Source organism: Glossina fuscipes, unplaced genomic scaffold (genome assembly GCF_014805625.2).
Source record: "Glossina fuscipes isolate IAEA_lab_2018 unplaced genomic scaffold, Yale_Gfus_2 60, whole genome shotgun sequence".
NCBI classification, from domain to species: domain Eukaryota; kingdom Metazoa; phylum Arthropoda; class Insecta; order Diptera; family Glossinidae; genus Glossina; species Glossina fuscipes.
Genome location: NW_023998432.1, coordinates 2,970,346 through 2,990,548, shown reverse-complemented (window position 1 = coordinate 2,990,548; position 20,203 = coordinate 2,970,346). Strand labels below are relative to the sequence as shown.

Sequence of the window (20,203 nt, the reverse complement as noted above, 5' to 3'; positions counted from 1 at the left end):
AGGATATCGTCGTACATTACGTTCCACAGCGTAGGGCCTAGGACTGACCCCTGAGGTACCCCTCTAGTGATCAGTTTCTCCCTGCACCCGTTATCCGTAAGATATCTCAGTTTCCTGCCGGTAAAATAGCTGGCCACTATATTAATCAAATAATGTGGAATTCTTCTTTCCTGTAGGGCAGCTATGACGCAATACCAGTTTGCTGAATTGAATGCATTTTTTCTATCTAAAGCTATTATTAGGCAATACTTTTTGTCGCCTTCCATCCAACGTTTACCTTTGATCGCTTCTGCTGCGGTATTTGTGACCATTTCCATTGCATCCATTGGGCTTTTCTTTTTCCTGAAGCCGAATTGGAAGTCCGAGAGCCCTTTAGATCTCTCCAGTGATGCTTCTAAACGAGTTCGAATAATCTTTTTGTACACCTTGCCTATCGTATCTAATAGACAAATAGGACGGTATGCATTTGCAACATGCGACGGATTGTTTGGCTTTGGCAGCAACACCAACGTCTGTTGTTTCCACTTATCTGGGAAAATTTGTTTTTTCAAACGAGCGTTGAAAGTGCTCGCAAACAAAGCAGGCCTTGCCAACATGGCTTGCTTAATAGCGCAATTTGGGTTACCATCAGGGCCAGGCGCTTTCTTAGCTTTTATTTCTTTTGCGATGGCCGCAATCTCCTCGGGCCTGTAAGATTTATATTGTCCCTCTCCTCCCTCAGTGGCACATATACGAATCTGGCTTTCTGTGGGAACAGTGTACCAATTATCTTCCACAAATTCAGCACAGCTTGGTTGCTCAGAATACTTCAATTTCTTCATTACCAGTTTATACGCCATCCCCCATGAGTCCTAATTAATCTCATTTATCAGTTTCTGAAAACAGTTTTTTTTGCTGACTATTATCGCTTTTTTTAAGAGCCTTCTCCTGAGTTTGAACTCTTCTTGGTGGTTGTGGTAAGCACTAGTCCCTCTCGACCTTTGGTAGACACGCCTCGCTCTGTTACATTGAGTGCTTAGTTCGGCTATCTCGTCAGTCCACCAGTATACTGGCTCCTTGGACTTACAGAAGCGACGTCTTATCATTGAACCGTCACAGGCTTTTATAATCCGTGCTAAAAACCTACGCGACGGCAGCCTGAGCTGAGTTTCTGGGTTCAGCTTCTTCCAAAGTAAGCTTGAAGAGTTCTTTATCTAGCGATTCTGGTTTCCACTTGGGTCTCCTGAGACGGTGTTTTACCCTTTTCGCCCGCATGCTCTGCTGTATTTCCCAGATTATTGCTGCGTGGTCACTGTGTGTATATATGTTGCTAACACCCTATCGTATACGCAAGGCCAATGCACTACTGGCCATGGTAATATCGATCGCGGAAACACGACCATCTCTGTTGAAAGTGTTTTCATTACCTACGTTTAGGATTGTCAAATCCAATGAGGCTAGGGATTCAAGCACTACTACAGGCATAAAAAGCACCGGCGAAAATTACCGGTGTTTTTCCTCTTGCGTCGGTGCATAGCTCATCTATACGTTTTTCGAATTTCGCGTGGTTTATATTTGGCGGAAAGTAACAGCTGTAAAGATAAACCTCTCTATATTTGACACAGACGAAGCCCTCTCCTGCTGAAATGAATCTCATGGTTGACGGGTGCAATCTGCATTGCCAAAAGGCTGCAGTTCCAGTCTTGTCCTTTGCCCAACTGTTTCCGCAGCCTACCTTGTATGGCTCACTTACGGCTACTATGTCAATCGAAGCTTCTCTGACGTTCTGTCTTAGCAGTACGACAGTGATTTACGTTTATTTGCATACACTTCATGGCTGTCCATTGTTGTTAGAGCCGCGTGAATTTACCGGGCAATTTCTGCCGGCCATTGGGTGGTCATGAGGCTTGTCTTGTTCCTTGCAAATCCCACAGCACGGGCTCTTATTGCAGTCTCTTGCGCGGTGCCCTTTTTCGCTGCATTTTAGACAGCACTTGCTTCTATCTGTCTTTCCTTTGCAATTTCTAGCAATGTGGCCTGCCTCGAAGCATCTAAAGCATTTAAGATCTGTGGATTTTTCTCTAATCCTGCTCATTACCCAGCCAACTTTGATTTTTCCGGCTTCAAGTAACTCTTTAGCAGTTTTTGTTGGAACCGATAGAGTTGCAGTTTGTGTGCTGGCATACGCCTTCCTGATTGAGGTGACTGCTTCCTTCTTGATATTTAGACTACTGAAGCTCGTATTTATAGCAGCTATTAAGTCATCCGTTGAGGTAACTTCATCCAGGTCCTTAAATTCGATCTTTGTCTGCGTGGTCATTAGTTTAACAATAGCCTCCTGGCCTAGCGCTTTTTCCACCAATTTCTGGTAAGCAGGGTTTTCTTCCTTCGCACTTTGCTTAAACTCCAGCAGCATTTCTCCTTTCAGTGTCTTCCGTATTCTCGTCACATTTTCGCAGACTTTTTGCAGCTCCCCATCATTTTTAATTTTTTTCAGCATATCGCTGTATGACATAGTGCCCGTTTGCTTGATTACAATTGCATCCGACCTATTCACCAATTTGCTTGGGTTGACCTTTCTATTTTTTGTTTGGATCACGGTCCACTCTTCATTTCCGCATTTTGATTGCTTTGGCTCCTCCTTTTTGGTATTTATCCCATCACTGGCCCGCTTACTTTTCTTCGCAGGAGTAGTATCCGTGGATCCCTCCTCTCTGAGCCTTTTCGTGTCGTTTACTCTGCCTCCTTTTTAGGTCTGGGTTGTGCCATCTCTGACCGCTTTTTTTGGCATTTTATTTCCTTACTCTTTTGCGGCTTTTTTATGAAGCACAGCTAGCATGTCCACCAAATCTCTCATCGGCTGATGAATGGTACGCCTAGCCGGAGTAGAAGGAGTTGGGGCCATCATTTCGATGAGTTCTCCAATTTTCTTTCCTAGCTCGACAAAAGAGTTTTCACCTTCTCTTATCATCAAAGATTCCTCCTGAAGGATCGGCGGAGAGGACTAACTTCTCATTTGCGTATTTTGCCCGGCGATTTGCTCAGGTGAGCGTTGGATTCGAATACTCCTTTTGAACGGATCGGGTAACACTTCCGGACTATCCCCCGTGGGGCCTTGTGCGCCTTGAAGTGTCCCTTTATTTCCGGTTTTGGCCGGCATAATTTTCCTATTAGTGTTATATATGTTAGTCTACTTGTATATGTAGTTATGAATGTATGTATATGAGAATTCCTCTTACGTTTGATTGTGTGGATGTATATATCTATGTATAAGTTCGTGTGCGTGTGTTCGTGTGTGTTTATTTTAATGTATTTATGTATATCTACTTGTGTATGTGTATGTTTGTGACGTCCTTGTACGCGAGTTCGTTTCTTGTGTGTGCAGAGTATGTTTCTGTATGTATGTTTTTGTCGTTGGCAGTATTTTCTACAAATTTTGTACTTACTTTATTGTTAGTCTTTTCCCCTCTGAGGCCCTGGGTCGGTGTAGGGTTGAGCAATACTGCTTGTTAAATTAATGTCGCCCTCAGCTATGCTACACTAAGCTGTTCCTTGAAAAACAAGGAGTAAGTCTGTGCTATTGCGTAATGTTTTAAAACTTTTCGCAGATGCACAGGGTTGCTTTATACCAACAATAGATGGCAAAGTCCTCCCGTGATTTGCTCACCTCCTTTATTTACCTAGGTGGCACTGAACGACCTCCAAATAAGCACGAAAGCGGGCAAACCTACAGAGAAGAAAAAAGGAGAAAAAGAATAAAGAAAACGAAACCTGACCTCTCACTTTGTATTTTAAATGCCTTTATAACTAAATAAGACGCTCAAAAGCACTATCACTCTTTAAATTATCGTTTACTTATCTTTCCGATACAAGAATTCCACTCTAGGATAATTTTCTGATAACAATCGCCTACCATATAAACGGAGCACTTTCGAACACGTCCGCGCGCTACGAAATCACAACGATCAAGGGATGGTGTTGTGTGTGTGTGTGTGTGTGTGTTTTTTTTTTTTTTTTTTTTTTTTGCTCTGTGAGCTGGAGGTAGAAAATCTTCGAAAGATACTGCTGGGCTTTATAGCAGCATGCACGATTCGCCATCCCTGGCGCATACGTACTAAAAACTACCCCCCACACATACTTCATCTACCACTCTCCCCCGCGGGACCACCGTTATGTATTACTTCGCGGGGCTGGTTGTCGCTAGCACACTTCTGATGGTGGGACCTCAGTGGAATGCACTATCGGCTTCCACTCCCTCTGCCCTTCACCCGTTGTCTCTCCAATCGCCGTAACTTCACGAGAGTAGTGCTAGCGAAAGCGTGTATGGCGTTCCAGGCTGCTGTACTGCCGATCATTTCGTTCGTGATCCCGTTCGGCTGCATTTGAGGCCTCGCATTCTCAAATCTGCAGCAGTGGAACATTACGTGCTCCGCATCTTCCTCTTTATCGGCGCATGTCGGACAGTTAGGCGAGCTGTCGTGCCCGAATCTGTGCAGATACTTCCGAAAACAGTCATGGCCACTCAGAATCTGGGTTAGGTAATAGCTTACTTCGCCGTGGCGTCTTGCCACCCATCGTCTTATGCTCGGGATAAGAACGAACGTCCATTTTCCTTTGGTCGTTCTTTCCCACCTCGACTGCCAAATCCTTAACGAGGCCATCCGCTCCTCGCTTCTTATAACGTGCGAGGAGAGATCGTTGCCGCGACGCCGTTGGTAGATGCGGCTCATCTCATCGGCCGGGATGTCGACTGGCAGATTGCCAGCTAGCACTAGCGCCGCCTCCTCCCACACGGTTCGGAATGCGCAAATCTGCCTCAGGGCGCTGAGGCGATATATCGCCGCCAATTTTCGGAGTGCCGCTTTTGCAGTCAATGCACCCGCCCATACTGGGCTCGCATACATAATGATTGGCGTCACCACAGTGGCTATGACCTTTCTTCTAGCTGCTTTCAGACCCCCCACGTTTGGCATAATCTTTGCCAATGCCGTCCGGATGCCTGCCGCTTTCTTCGCCACGTAGTCGATGTGCCGCCTGAAGTTGAGGCGGTGGTCAATTATCACTTCCATGTATTTGAACGCGGGGACTGACTGCACAATGTGGTCCCCGATTCTTATCTCGCACGTCTCTAGCTTCTTCCGGCTGCTCACAAGCACGACTTCCGTTTTGTGTTCAGCCAGCTCTAGGCCCACCTTATTTATGCTTTGCGACCACCACTATCGCAACATCATCGGCGAATCCAATACTCGTTGTGCCGGTGGGCAGCTCCAACCTCAGGACATCGTCATGCATGATGTTCCACAAAAGAGGGCCAAGAACTGACCCTTGTAGGACGCCTGCTGATATTTTATACAGTTCTGTGCCGTTGTCGCTTTCATACACCAACGTACGGTTCGACAAGTAACTCGTTATGGTGTCCAATAGATACCTAGGGACCCGCGTTCTTATAAGAGCCCTGCGGACAGCTCCCCAATCCGCCGAGTTAGAAGCGTTTTTAACGTCCAGTGTAATCAGGGCACAGTATTTCTTGGCGCCCCCTTTCCACCTATCCCCGGCTATGGCGTCGGACGCCAGCCTCACTACGTGATTTATGGCGTCTATTGTCGTCCGCGCCCTTCTGAAGCCGTGCTGGTTATTAGATAGGGCACCGTTTTCTTCGGCTACTCTCAGCAGACGCTCGTACACTACTGATTCTAGCAGCTTGCACATCGTATCCACGAGACAGATAGGCCTGTACGACGACGGGTCAGCCGGCGGTTTGTTACCTTTCGGGATCAGCACCAGTCTGTGCACCTTCCATTTCTCCGGGAAGACCCTTTCTCTGAGGCACTGTTGCATAAGCAGGGCAAATATCTCAGGCCTTACCCTTATCGCTGCCTTTAGGGCTTTATTAGGGATTCTATCCGGACCTGGGGCCTTTTTGTCGCCAATTCTTTTGCCGGCCGCAAGCACGTCCTCCGTGGTAACAACCGGGGGTGGCTCCTGCTCCCTTCCGAAGAAGTCCACCGCTAGGTACGGCAGCTTATGTGGGAAAAGTGTTGTTACAATTCTACTCAGCATGACAGGGCACGTGACATGTGGCCGGCCGTGCCCTTTAAGTCTCTTGAGGACCACCTTATACGCGGTTCCCCATGGGTTGACATCAGCCTCTCTGCAGAGAGCCTCAAAACAACTTCTCTTGCTGCGCCTAATGGCTTTCTTTAGGTCCCCGCGCAGGCATTTGTAGGCGTGGACCCGACTGTCGAAGCCTGGCTTCCCCCTTGATCCCTGCACTGATCTTCTGGCCTTAAGGCACTCCTTCCTAGCCGAGCTTATGTCTGCGTTCCACCAGTAGCACGGGGCGTCTTTTTTGCACGTTCTTCTCCTAGGCATTGAGGCGTCGCATGCTTCGTTTATAGCGGTATACACTTCGCGTACGAGCAGCTCCGCTGTATCACCATTTATGGCTTGGGAAGAGAATGTCAGCCTAAAGGTTTCTACGTCGAACGACGTGTCGTTCCACTTCGGACCCCTATGAGTCCAGCCTATAACTCCTCTGCCTCGCCGAGCCTCAACCTCCATAAAGATTGGCACCAGACTATCACTCACGAAAGTGATATCGATCGTTGATGCAAAGCCTGCTTTTCTGAACGTGTGTTTTTGTCCGTCATTCATCAGCGCCAGTGCTAGCATTGCAAACGCTTCCAGTAGGGCACGGCCTCTAGCATTGGTGATTCTGCTGCCCCATTCCACCGCCCAGGTGTGTGCGCGTGTATGTGCGCGTGTATGTGCGGTTGTATGTGACCAAGTGTGCATGTGTGTCGTTTGGAGTGTGGTCATGTGGTGGGAGCGGGGAAGTGTGCGGACATCGTTCCCCCATATACATACTACTATACGGAAAGGCCGAAAAATTTTGATGAGCAAAAAAAAAAAGGTCCTTTTTGTTCCGGGCTAAAATTCGCGTCGACGTTCCCCCATATAAGTGCTACTTATAGCCTTTTCGTACTGTAAGGATCATCAAGCTCTTTGGACCAAGCTTTGAAAAACCAAGCGTGGACCTAGCTTTGCTTAACGACAGCTCAATATGCAAGTTAAAACGTAATCTATGGTCAAATAGAACGCCTAAACCTGTGAACGTATCGATGTCCTCCAACTTATGCGAATCAATGAAATACTGAGTAATGAATTACTTTGTTCTCGAGAAAGATAGCTTCTTACATTTATTTAAATTTAGTTTTAGAAGATTCAAAGAGCACCGTGCAACCAAATTATTCAAGTCACTTTGAAGCTGATGTGATTGCGATTCTAGAGAGAAGAAAACAATTCACATCATCAGCATGCATTAAGATCTGACTGGAATTAATCACGGATGGGAGATCATTAATGTATAAACTAAATAAAATGGGACTTAAGTGACTTCCTTGAGGTACGTCAGACATAACGGGGAATTCATCCGAGGTGATGAAGTTAAACAAAACCCTGAAGGCTCTATTGTGCAGATAAAAGCTTATCCATTTCACTAAATAGAATATTATTTGAATAGCGTGTTTTTTCTGCTCACGCAATGTTTCATTGTCGTATTAAACCACGGGGGATACCTGTTTCGAGCTCGGCATTGCTTGATCGGAACATATGCAGTAATAGCTAGATTTAATGCATTGTAGAACGATGACAATAAGGTTTCAATACGTCCGGTTGAGCAACCAAGCCTTATATGTGAAAGATGATATTTTAGCAATACAATATTGATTTTATGAAAGTCGTAATATTTATCTGAAAAAATTGGATTTGGAACATTAAAACAGTTCAACGAACCATCATGTGATGAAAGGAAATACACATTGCTGGATGATAAGGATCCTCAGATGAAGTAAAAGATGGACGACGATTGACACTAATCTCAGGGAATATTTAGTTTTTTGAAGGGGAAGGAGCTACTGCATTAGCATTATGGGTCGATCCCGAAGGATGAATTCCTTAATTAAGGATCCAACCAGCCACAATGGTTTATTTAACATCAAATCCATATTTTCAGTCGGAACTAGTATTTTAAAAGGTGAGATGGCTCTAGATTGAGAAGGAGCCAATTTGAAAATACTAACTCGCTTTAAATTGTCAGAAGCGGTTTTCGCTGCCAGATAACTTTTTATGTTATCAACAGATGTATCTGTTGCCAGTCTTGACACAAATATTGCCTTTCTGGGAGGAACTGGCTTCAAGCATATGTCATCTGTACTAGGAGCAGCAGGGTTCACGGATGGGCAGTTATGAGTTGGGGAAAATGTAGAAGGCGTACGCACACTTGCATCAGCAGCTTGTGCAACGTGCTCAGTTTGGCGACCGGCGTTCATTCTCGACCAGCCAGGAGGAAAAGACGATTTACTATTATCATTAATAGTTTTAGATGATGACGCCTGAGAAGATTGAGTGACATTAATGGAAGGAGATCCACTTCAGCATAGGTCAAGCCAGAAAGGCTTCCCGGCTTTTTGTAGCTTTTATGTTCCCGCCGACTCAGCCGCAGCAGAAACGCTAACATTCTTTGTAGACTTTAAAGAGTCGCTAACTTGCACCGACGAAACGGACTTAAAAGAACTCAGAGGTGACGAACCACATGCTACGCTATGAGTTGAAACTTTTTTAGCTGGAAAGGAAGATGACTGCGCAATATAACGACACTCATCAAACCTAGTGTTGATTATTTCAAATTTCTCCGACAAGGAGCTGAGATTTTTGCTCAAATCTGAGAAACAATTTCTCGTCTCCTTGAAGAGATTGTAGAAATCAATATCCCGCTTTCTGCAGTCAGCAGATGACCATCGTAAACCCTTAGAAGGGTCAGCGACTGCGTCAACAGCACGGCCGAGAATACCAGAACACTTTGCATGTCCAAACTGATCACACAGCCAACAAGAAATGAATCGTTCAGATTCCGGGCCTGTTTTCGCACGACAGGGTGTAAATAAGCAATCCATGTCCATTGAAAACAACAAAAGTAGCTTACGAAAGAAAATAAGAAAAATAACTAATTCCACGGTACAAACCTTCAGCAAGTTCAAGCAAATTTCTCTCTTCCCTGCCTACTCTAAATATAGAGCAAAAGCTAAAAAAACTGTAAACATAGATTAACTGGCAAAAAGAGAGACTTTTACTAAGAGCTCAATTGTTGATTACGCTAAACCAAAATGATTTTTTCACATAAATGGTTATTAAATTCATATACATTAAGTTCACAATTTATTCTTTTAGAGAATTTTTAAAATTAAGCACGAATAAAGCAAAAAAGCTAAGAAATACACTACAAAAATTGAAATATTTTTTGCACAGAATAAAAACGCGACGACAACACGCACGCAGAGTTGCCATACCGATCGAAACAACAAAAAACACAGCGAAAAAAAATAAAAAAATGCAATTTTTAAAATATGACAAAAACCGCTGAGCGTCAGTATTTCGACATACTGAATTACTGCGAACATTTGGATTGAACGGGCCAATTTTTTGAACTCCTTTATGAAAAATAATATATGCTTTCCACCGACTTAAACGCTTAATATTTTACGAAGAAAATTCTCTTACTTTGTATTTATATATATAAAATGTTCGACATCAAATTTAAGGGGAACAAACCGGACGCAACGGACGCCTGCAACATCATGTAAGCTGAGAACACCTCAGAACAAAACATGGGTTTTTTTACTCATTACTCATAAACTACAGCAAATAAACCTACAAAAATTGGAACGCACATTCTATTTGCGATGCTGTAGTCACGTGATAAAGAGAGAAAAACTCAAATCGTCTTACCAATATTATAGCGCATCATAATTTAATTTTTTTTTTCAATATCTTTATAACGTGCACAGACAAATTTCAAAAAACTCATAGAGTATATAAATTTTTGGCCAGTTTCAAATCCTGAATGCACCTAAGCATGCTGTCTGTCCGGTTGCCCAACTGTTTGGTATCATTCTCCCGTCAGCGAAAATCAAGACACTGCCTACAAATTTGCGAAACAAAATGAAAATGATCTTACAGCGCCTGTGCGCATCTTTGCTTTCCGTGATTTTTGCTTGTTACTCATAAAGTACAACATAGACAATATAAATTTCAACTTTTATTCTGAAAACAGAAAAAATCAGTCGCGCCCACCCAATATTATAGAGTATGAAAATTTAATTGGTTTCCGTTTTTGCAGTCGGCGATGGTTATAAAAGTGTTAGTCATGACCGAATATAATTTTCTTACCTGTTTTAGATAAAATTCAAGGCACCAAAGAGCAGAAGGATTTTACTTGTACGGTAAAGCGTAAGATATAATTCAACCTTGTCCTGTTTTGTAAAGCCGTCTCTCAAGTCAAAAAGTTTCACTATATTTTCTGTTTGTTTTCAGTCACAACAGACCTTTTACGGCCATTAGTTGAACATCGGCATATTTGTCATTATGCTTCTAGAGATAAGTTTATAACAATCGTTCGTAATAGGAATTGAGTCACATTTCTAAGAGCACACTTTAGAGAACTTTACGCTTGTAAAACTCTACATGACTGAAAAAATCAAAATTTAATAATTTATCATTCGAAGAATATTGAAAAATTGCAATAATATTGTATATAGTATGAATTCTAAGCTATATAGAACTGCCATCCACCAACCAAACAATAGATGGAGGAAGATAGTTACATGCATTAACGAATTTATGGATTTTTGAGTTGTCGGAAACTCGACGCTTTTAAGATTTCCAAGTTCATGTTATTACATATATATATTTACACCTAATTCTTTTTTTGCACGATAGATACACCCCCAAAAATTGAAAAAAATTGATGTGAAAATATTCCTATTTAAATTGACTTAAGAATTGATTTCGTGCCTACATGTTTTAGTTCATTGTATATATTACAATTATGTAGCATTGTGTTAAGATTACCAATTTTATACAAAAGACAAATTAAAATAATAGGAGAGTATACATATGCTTATGTAAGCATGAAAACTCTCCACGTGAAAGCATATTTTCCATGAATTTTGTTGCTAAGCAAAATGTTTACTTTCATGCGTATATGGGCCTGAAGTATAGAGCTATGCGATCCAAATTTGGTACAGATTATTCTATATTAAATTACTGTTGTGAACTAAATAAGATAATTAAGAGTTTAACTTTTTCGTAATATAAATGTTTATTACATTTCGTAGGAATGATTTTATAGGATGAGATTCAAAATATCGCTCCACCCAATCCAAATTTATCATATTAATATTATATGGTATTGAAAACGTGAAATTTTTTTTATATAATGAATTTTTCAAAATAACACATCGTTCAATTCATATTCTTTTTAGAAAGCATCAGACCTTAAAAGACGACTTTCAAAATTTATTCACATTTCAATCATATCTTTTTACTTGCTGCAGTGATTTTAATGACTCTCCTCTTGTTATTTTCCCAATCAAAGAAATAAATAAAATATCCATTATGGCAATGGCAACTTCAGCAAAGTTTAACGCAATGAATGCCCGAAAGAATTGACTTGTAACAGAAACCTTGAACCCTCGGTAAAAACCGTCCATAAATGTAGATATAACATATATATATAATAGGTTGGCAGCCAGACTCCAAATGATTGCATACAGCAGGGTGTGGAGCGTTTGCCGCGAATTTACGAGAAAAATTAGTTTTGATTTCTCTTTATCGAACTCAACTGAACGGCCAGCGCTAGGGATATCTTTAAGGTCAATCGCGAGCGGTTCTTCGCTATCGCACTCTCTCCGCACGCAGATTAAAAGCAAAAAGAAGAAAATATCAAAAAATGCTCTCTTCCCTCAAATTGACGTTCCACTTTATTGATCTGAAAATTAACATAAATGAACTCGAACGATTTAAATCATAATGGCAAAAAGCTTTAATGACATGTGGAAAAGGTCGTAAGTAGTATATATGCGGCAACGTTGACGCGAATTTCAAACCGAAAGTAATAGGTTTTTTTTTGGTTTTCACAAACACACATACACAGCTTCTCCGCCAAATCACTTCACTTACACATGACCTCCGTTTCCTTGCATTCGTAAAGTTTAACCTTTCCACTCACCTTCAAATAACAACACATATTCTTCAAACCTACAAACAATTGAAAATCCAACTCAATTTTCCGAGAAACAGGGATTGTTCCTAAGAACGTACGAACAAAAAGAATAATAATCATATTACGTTCAGGAAAACTGTCCTTCGATCAGTCCTATCTTTATTATATACATTTATTATATACATCCTAATGAACAAACGAAAAAAGGATTCTTTCAAGGACACACATTATTTACGTTCTTGATAGCAGTTAAAAACGAACGTGCAAAGATATGTTTAGACAATTTTTCAGAAAGAGCAAAATAAAGTGCACTCTGGATGATGTGACTATTTCACTATATTGCCTTTCAAAACACTCAAACGTTTAATGATCCTTCCTCATTTGTATTCTTATTATTAGTATTTCCATTCGTATAAATCTCTCCTTGAAAGTGGAAAACGAATCATTGTAATGGTACATTATAAACGACAAAAAAGCCAAAATTGCATTTTATTTATTACTTTATGACCATAGTTAGTATTTATCGGAAAACTAAAGGCAATAAAAGGCAGAGGAAATTTTACAGACAGCGCGTGGAAGTAAATTTGCCAACATTTCTATCTTATATAAGCAGAGTTTTCTCTTAACTTATTCTAAAAATAACCAAACCATCAAGTGGACCAGTTTGTCTAAAAATTATATACCATTCTACTCACTCTACACCTACTATAACTGTATTTTTTACGAAGAGACAGCGCAGCATTCCCTGGACCATTTCTCCTCGAAGTTTGTGAGAGCTTGTCAGCTGGGTTTGCAGAGAGCTGGTTCGCTAAACGAAGGAAGAATTGGCGCCCGGCGTACAATGTGCAATTTTTGCGGCGTGATTGTGACTGAACACGAATTGTTCCATAGGCATATCTGTGAAGTGAAACAGTGTGTTGTGAAACAGCTTTTAAGGAAAATCAGTCTATTACCTTCATTATGAACGGCGCTCCGTCTACAAGCAACTTAGCGGCGTTGTATTATGGTTTTTGCAACCAGTACCAAGACGAAAGTTCCTGCCAGTGAGGTGTATTGCGGTCGTGCCAAGTTTTATGATCAAAGCAAAATGCATAACTCACACAGCAGTAAGCACAAGGAAAAGGCATTTGTGTGATCCAACGACATCACAATATGTTATTCAGTACAAAGTTGTTAGCAACTTGAGCAATGAGATATAAGTCGACAAGTTTTTAGATGACATCCGAACATATATACACCAGCAAATTCAGACTAAATTAGATGAAGTTAGCTCTATGGAATTCAATTTAAGCCTTTTTGAGGACTATGTGAATGGAGGGGATACAGAAATGGTGCTAGCATTGAAGCATTTTTCAAAGAAGTTCTTGGGTACAAGAGAAAGCAGTGAAGTCAGTGATAAGATTGTCAAGCTTCTTATTGAGCTTAAAAAGGCAGCTGAAGAATACCAGGAACAACATAGCGATTGGGTGATGGCACAGTTTAGAATCAGCGAATTAATCATCATCAAGTTGAAGTCCATTTCTGTGGACTTACATATTCCCTTGCCAATTAGCATTTACACTAAAAAGGTTCACACGGGTTACTATAAAATTGGAAGTATTCGCGAGGTTGGCATCGAATTTAGAAACATTCCAATTGATTTTTCTGGCTTACAATTCCCGACAACCAAATACGACATTAATCGATTTGAGCTGACTTGAAAATGGCTGGTCTAGCGAAGGCGATAAAAGCACCAAAAGGCTTCCATGTCAAATTGCTAACTACATTTAACGAAACGGCCGAGCAATATCTTTATTGTCTTATTACCAACATGCAGAGGTTGGTAAAAACACAATATACGCGAAGATATACCTCAGGACAGTTTTGTGACTTGTGTCAAACATTTTACACAACGACTGGAACCCGCAGTAAGGAAGAAAGCACCAACATCAAAAGTGCATTTTCGTCAGCGGGAACAAAAACCAAATTTAAAAATATGGAGAAGCAGTTTTCGTCGCCAACTATTTACAACTAATCAATTTTCTTCCGTTTACGAATCTACAATTATTTGCGTTAGTTAGTCGTGCAGGTGTCTTCCCGTAAAATTATATGAGCGCCATCGAGATACTTGATAACCCAATTTTTCCAAACCGCAAGTGCTTCTACAATTCTTTGTCCGATCACGAATACAGTGAGGGTGACCATAATTTTGCTCAGGGGGTATGGGATGGATTGGAGTGTCAAACCCTTAAAGATTATATGGTTCTATGTCTCGAAAGCGATGTATTAATACTAACCGATGTTTTTGAGAATTTTAGGATCTTATGTTTAGAAATATATAAACTAGACTCATGCAATTATGTTACAGCACTATCTCTCTAGTGGAACGCCATGCTGAAATACACTAAAGTTGAATTGGAACTAATTGACGATCGTGAAATACATACGTTTTTAAAAACTAGTATTAGAGGACATTACTCAGTGTATCTGAAGGTTGTCCGAGTCAAGCAATAAGTTTGGTCAAAATTATGATAAAAGCATTATTTTTCCTATGCGGATGCAGACAACTTATATGGTTGGGCCATGTCCCAGAAACTTCCCTATTCAAACTTGCTATTTTTAGGTGAAACTGAAGTGAAAGATTTTGACATTTTGTCTGTTGATAGCGATGGAGGTAATGGTTACATTTTGACACAGTTGATCTAGATTATCCGTCTGCTATTCATGATAAACATGACTGCCTTCCTTTCTGTACAGATAATAAATATTCTCCTACTGGAAAGTATAAAAACTCATAACAGATTTAACCCATAAAGTGAATTATAAAATAGAACAAGTTGTGAAGGCTGTAGAGCTCTCCTAACAAAACCTAACTTTAAGGGTATTGTAATATTCAATAATAGTTTTTATGACATGGAATTAAGTAACATGGAAATAGTGCATGATAAACGAATATATGTGGGAGTAATTATGCTAGAACTCTCCAAGTAGTTGCTGTACGATTTTTGCTTCAACTTTTTCATTAATCAAGGTCAAAGAATCAAGATAATATATATGGATATAGATTCATTGATTATAGAATCTGATCGTAATATATATGACGTTATTATATAATAATAATAGCAAACACCTTCGTTTGATCTTATAGAATTTTATTAAAGAAATTAAATAACCCATGAATTATGACTTTCATCAAACCATAGCTACTTCACAAAAAGTTTGCTTCCCTTCTTCTTCAATATAGGCGCTCTTGTCACGAACTTTTTGCATTTCCTATTCATAAAATAATCTTATAATCCTAACAGGATTTTTAAAATTTATTTTACTAATGCGAAATATCTTGGCGATCCGGTTTAGTTCACAGCCTTTAAAAAATGTTCCTTTAAATTTGCTAATTCTAACATAGTCTCCAACTTTAAACTTTGATACTAGAAATGTTTTGAGAAAATTATATACACTTTGCAATATTCGCTTCTCGTTGTTTTTGTTAAGTTCATTTGGTTTCACTTTTATTATTCTACGATCTGTATTATTGTATTTTCCTAGTACGATTTGACTTAAGTCTGTCCATGTGTAATTACCGCTCATACTAAACATTTTCCACATTCACTTTTTAATGTTTCATTGAATCTTTCACATATGGAGGCTGTTTTACGAGTGTATGTGTGATAATGATTAATTTGATAATCTTTCATCAACTCTTCAAAAATTTCATCTATTACACAATCGACAGACACAGTCCAGCAATCTTATATTCAAAAATACTCTAAATGTTGTCTAGGTTCGGATGTTCTAAGATGCTGTCAGGTTCTATAAACTCAAATTGATCCAATCTTAGTTGTATACCATTAAATGAATCAATTGATCACGGGTAAAATAAACAATATTACACTTATTATCTTGGAGCCATAAAACTAGTTTAACACTTCTTGGAGGTGAAGCCAAAACTTAATTGATGGTCTTGGTTTATTTTTGGTAGACGCTGGGTTTTCTGAGCACTTTGCGATATGTGATCCATTTAATGAGACGACACGACTGCTACTGTGACGTGAGTTCTTTAAAATATAAACCCGAAGAGTGTATAAAATCAAATCAGTATTTATCAGTGACTCATCAAACTTTGTCTAGCATAAGTAAAACTAGGTTCGCCCTTGATAATTTCCAACATTGTCATGGAGATCAGAAACAAATTTTTATTAGAGTGTAACGAGTCTTCTTTTCGGGTTATACTCAGGGTTATCCAGGAAGTCCCTTTCCAGGAAAACTTATATAAAAACTCTTGGACCTTCGGATTTAGGATATTTAAAATCAGATTATACCGTAAGCGATAATCGATTTTTATAGAAAGGGCAGAGGGGGAGTGGGGCAACGTGATGATTCATGACTCGAGTCTAGTTGAAAATTATTTTTCGCGGTTTGTCTGTACCGAGAGATTCTGTAAAAAAAATACGCAGCCGGTGATTCAGCAGCCAACCTTAAGCCAATAGAGCCACTCATCTGTCCCTACCTACATCCTATTTGTTTTTATTGTCCCTAACCATTTCAACGTCGCTGAAGGGTGTGTTCCATTCGTTATTCAGGGATGACGACTGAGCTGAGCCTGCCATCCCCTATACGTAAAGTTTAGTAGTCCTATTGGAAACGACGACTAAGCTGAGCCTGTCATCCCCTATCCGTAAAGTCAAAAAAAAAATATACCTGTTGGTAATGTCAAATAAATATGTTGTCTCCGATTAGTTATCTGTTTTATAGTCGCGATCACCATCGCTGTCCTGTTACATAGATGTTTTGCCTGTACCTGTGTTACAATTTTAACACTTACTTGTACCTTTGTTATAATGATATTCTTACGGATATCTTATTGCTGTTAATATACAAGCATGATAACAGTCGTAAACGGAGAACATTCGAGACCATTAGGTACATGATTTTGCGTAATGTGAATAATTCAATGCTAACTGTAGCTTATTGATAAGTAGGAGTAAAATAATTATGTAGGTGTATAGCCATGTTGCTCAGCGGATTGCAACATGTTTATCGAGAGAATTCACAACATGTTTCGCCGGGAAAAGATATGGTATGGTTATTATTATCTATATTACTTATATGTATATTAGTTGTATATGTATATAATTGCTAGGCATATTTTTGTGTTTTGGAGACATAGCATGTAATGAGCGGATAATCCATACAACGTATGTTGCATAGTCCTAATACAATGATTTTTTCTTTTCCTCACGGTAGCGTAGAGTAAAATGAGTCTTCCAGAGAACGCACTTTACTTTACGTTCAGGGAATGGTTCAACGAGAGGTATTCAAATCTTTAATGCGGAAGAACAAAACAGAACGAAAGCTTTTAGAGTCTTCGGGTGTACACTTATGCGAACGGATTTATTATCAGTAAGGAAGCGTTAGCATATATGAGTACAAATTCTGTCGTAGCTAGCTACTTTTTATTTAGCCCTCTGTTCGGTGAAAAGGAATTAAATGAGAAGACTAAAGATCAAAATCATTTCTGTGCTAATTTTTTCGTGGTTTAAATTGGTGAACAGAAGTGATGGAGTATTCCTGCTTAGGTGACATACTATCACTGTTGAATCACTATGATTATATTTTAATAGTGGGAAGGGAAAAGCAAAAAGCCAAAGTGATATTTGTGAACACTCAAACGTCTTTAAAAAAATTACTTAATTACTTTACTAACTGCCCGAATCATCGAAATGACCTTAAATTTAGATGTGCTCTCGACAGCTATATATTTTTATCTACATTGAAAGAATCTCAGACGCCATTAAAGTTATCACTTCAGATTAAATAAATATTTATAAAACGATGTAATCAATGAAGTGCTACATTATTCTCTATTTTATAGTTAACAAGACAACATGTTTTTTCAACTTTACCATCCATTTACTATGCTTATTAGTGGACCATCAGGGTCAGGCAAAACAACATTATTGAAAAATCTTATTTACAAGGAGGATTTCTTTATTAGTGAAAACTGATCGAATAATTTGTTGTAATGTTGTTGAGGAAAATGCGAAACCTAATATGAATAGTGCTGCGAATATTGAATGTAACAACGGAATGTCAGAGAATTTGGAAAATGTTCTCAATCAACCAACTCTCGATGGCTTAATGATGGGTGCTTTCAACAAAACAGTTTGTGAACTTTTCACTAAGAGGACACATCATAGAAATTTTTCTATCATTGTAGTAACACAGAACGCTTTTCACAAGTCCTCGCACACAAGAGATATTTCATTGAATTCAAAATATATAGACCTTTTTAAAAACCCTAGAGATATCTTACAGTTTCAACATTTAGCGAGGCAATTCAAACCCCGTTGCGTTGGAGATGAAATTTTAAGATGTCTTTGTGTTTTGTTGTTTAATGCAAAAAGCAAGTGTTTTGACTACAACCTTGAAGTTGCTACTATGAAGGATATCTCTGTACTCATAGTTAGTGCAGATGGTGTCAAATACAATTTTCGCGATTCCCTTATATTTGCTTACATTACTCTGCACTTTAGGAAGAAGATTGGAATGAAATTAAAATAAAGCCGATCAAAATGAGAACACATTTGACATTTTATGCAGAAGTATAACAGACTGACATGGAGCAAGTGTATACTTTTTCTTATATTACTCTAACCAAACTGGAGGTGCGATAAGTGACATAGGATCATTACATATGTTACCCCGAGTAATACAAAATTGGCGTTTAAAGACAAAGCTGTGAATACTGACAAATCTATCCTGAATGATTTCGCTCGCAAACCACTTAGAAACATTTTAGAAGAGTAGGGCAACAAAGCTTTAAGTATTTTGAGAGAAAAGGTAGTCAACAAGATATCAGCTAAATTTCAAAGAGGCTCCGGAAAAGTAGTATAGGATGCCGCACCAAAAAGAAAATAAGTCAGTCACAAAAAAGATTTAAAGCGAATTGCACGAAAAAATTCAGTCCGCGTAAGAAAGTGAACGATTTATTTGCTTAGAAACTATGAGAATTCTTACAGAATGTATGAAATGCGAACTAGATCTATTTGCAACTCATCCTATACAATGCAGCAGTCTAAGTACAGAAGAAGTCCCACATAGCCCTATTCAGCCTTTAGACAATCCTAGATCCATAGAATTTCTTTCTCATGGTAATCGAGGTATATAACGACATGTTTGCAGCGTCTATTTAAAATAGTTTGTTCAATTGAAGAATAAAGATAATTCTGATGTTGCTTACGACAAGTGTAGCGTTGTTAATGATCTTCTACAATCTACTTAAATAATATTCTGGTTTTGCAAAGTGACAACAATTGCCACTACAGGTCATAGATATAAACTCTTCTTAGTTATGGCACTGACGCTGATGGAATACATTTATCATGTTCTGGATGGTAGCCAAACTACTACATCGGTAAAGTGGTGAAAATAATTAACTGAGCTGTTTGGAGTACTACAGTTGAATTGTTTGGAAAGCTGCAGGAAGGTATTTTTAATCAATCTAAACTCTCACTAAATAATGTCGATTTGCGCATTATATTTAATTTGGAGAAATCATCGTTTTATTTGATGGAAAATGCTGATAAGGAAACGCAGCTTAAAATATTGAAGGAACAATTGTTTATGAATCATATAACACCTAATCCTGGAGTACTGGTTGCTGATCATACACTATTGCAAACGAAAGCAGAAGTATGTCAATTTAATAAAGTAGCTCTTAAGACACTACTCCTTATATCTGGGACATCATACTCTATTATTTGATGATATCGTCATAGGACAACTTCCGACATTTTTAACTTTTTTTATAGTTTACAATAGCACTTATTCAGGCGATCGAACAACGGATCATTTCAAGTTCGAGCATTTTTGTTTGCGAAGGTTTAATTTGTCAGTCAATGGTGTTCAAATACCCGCTCAACCACTTGAATGCGATTATTCTACAGAAAAATCAAGATCAACCAGAGCTTATAGCATGCTATTCAAATCATCTGGAATTAATCACTCAGACCGTGATCTTTATATAAATAAGAAACTTTTTGATGATAGCTGTTTTATACTAGCGTTTGACCTCTCCTTTGATCATTATAATAGCGATTTGTTCGCTAACATTTTAAAACAAAATATACGCACTGAAGGTAAATTTGCTCGTGCATTATCATCAGCCGTAACTTGCAGATAAAA

The 20,203-nt window shown here is 39.2% G+C and overlaps 1 protein-coding gene across 1 annotated transcript; it reads right to left on the bottom strand.

Moving 5' to 3' along the window:
- Positions 1-1,810: 1,810 nt before the first annotated feature.
- LOC119637666 lies at positions 1,811-2,494 on the bottom strand. The gene has a single exon (XM_038033862.1). It carries the CDS (start codon positions 2,492-2,494, stop codon positions 1,811-1,813), a length of 684 nt encoding a protein of 227 aa, XP_037889790.1.
- Positions 2,495-20,203: the final 17,709 nt, after the last annotated feature.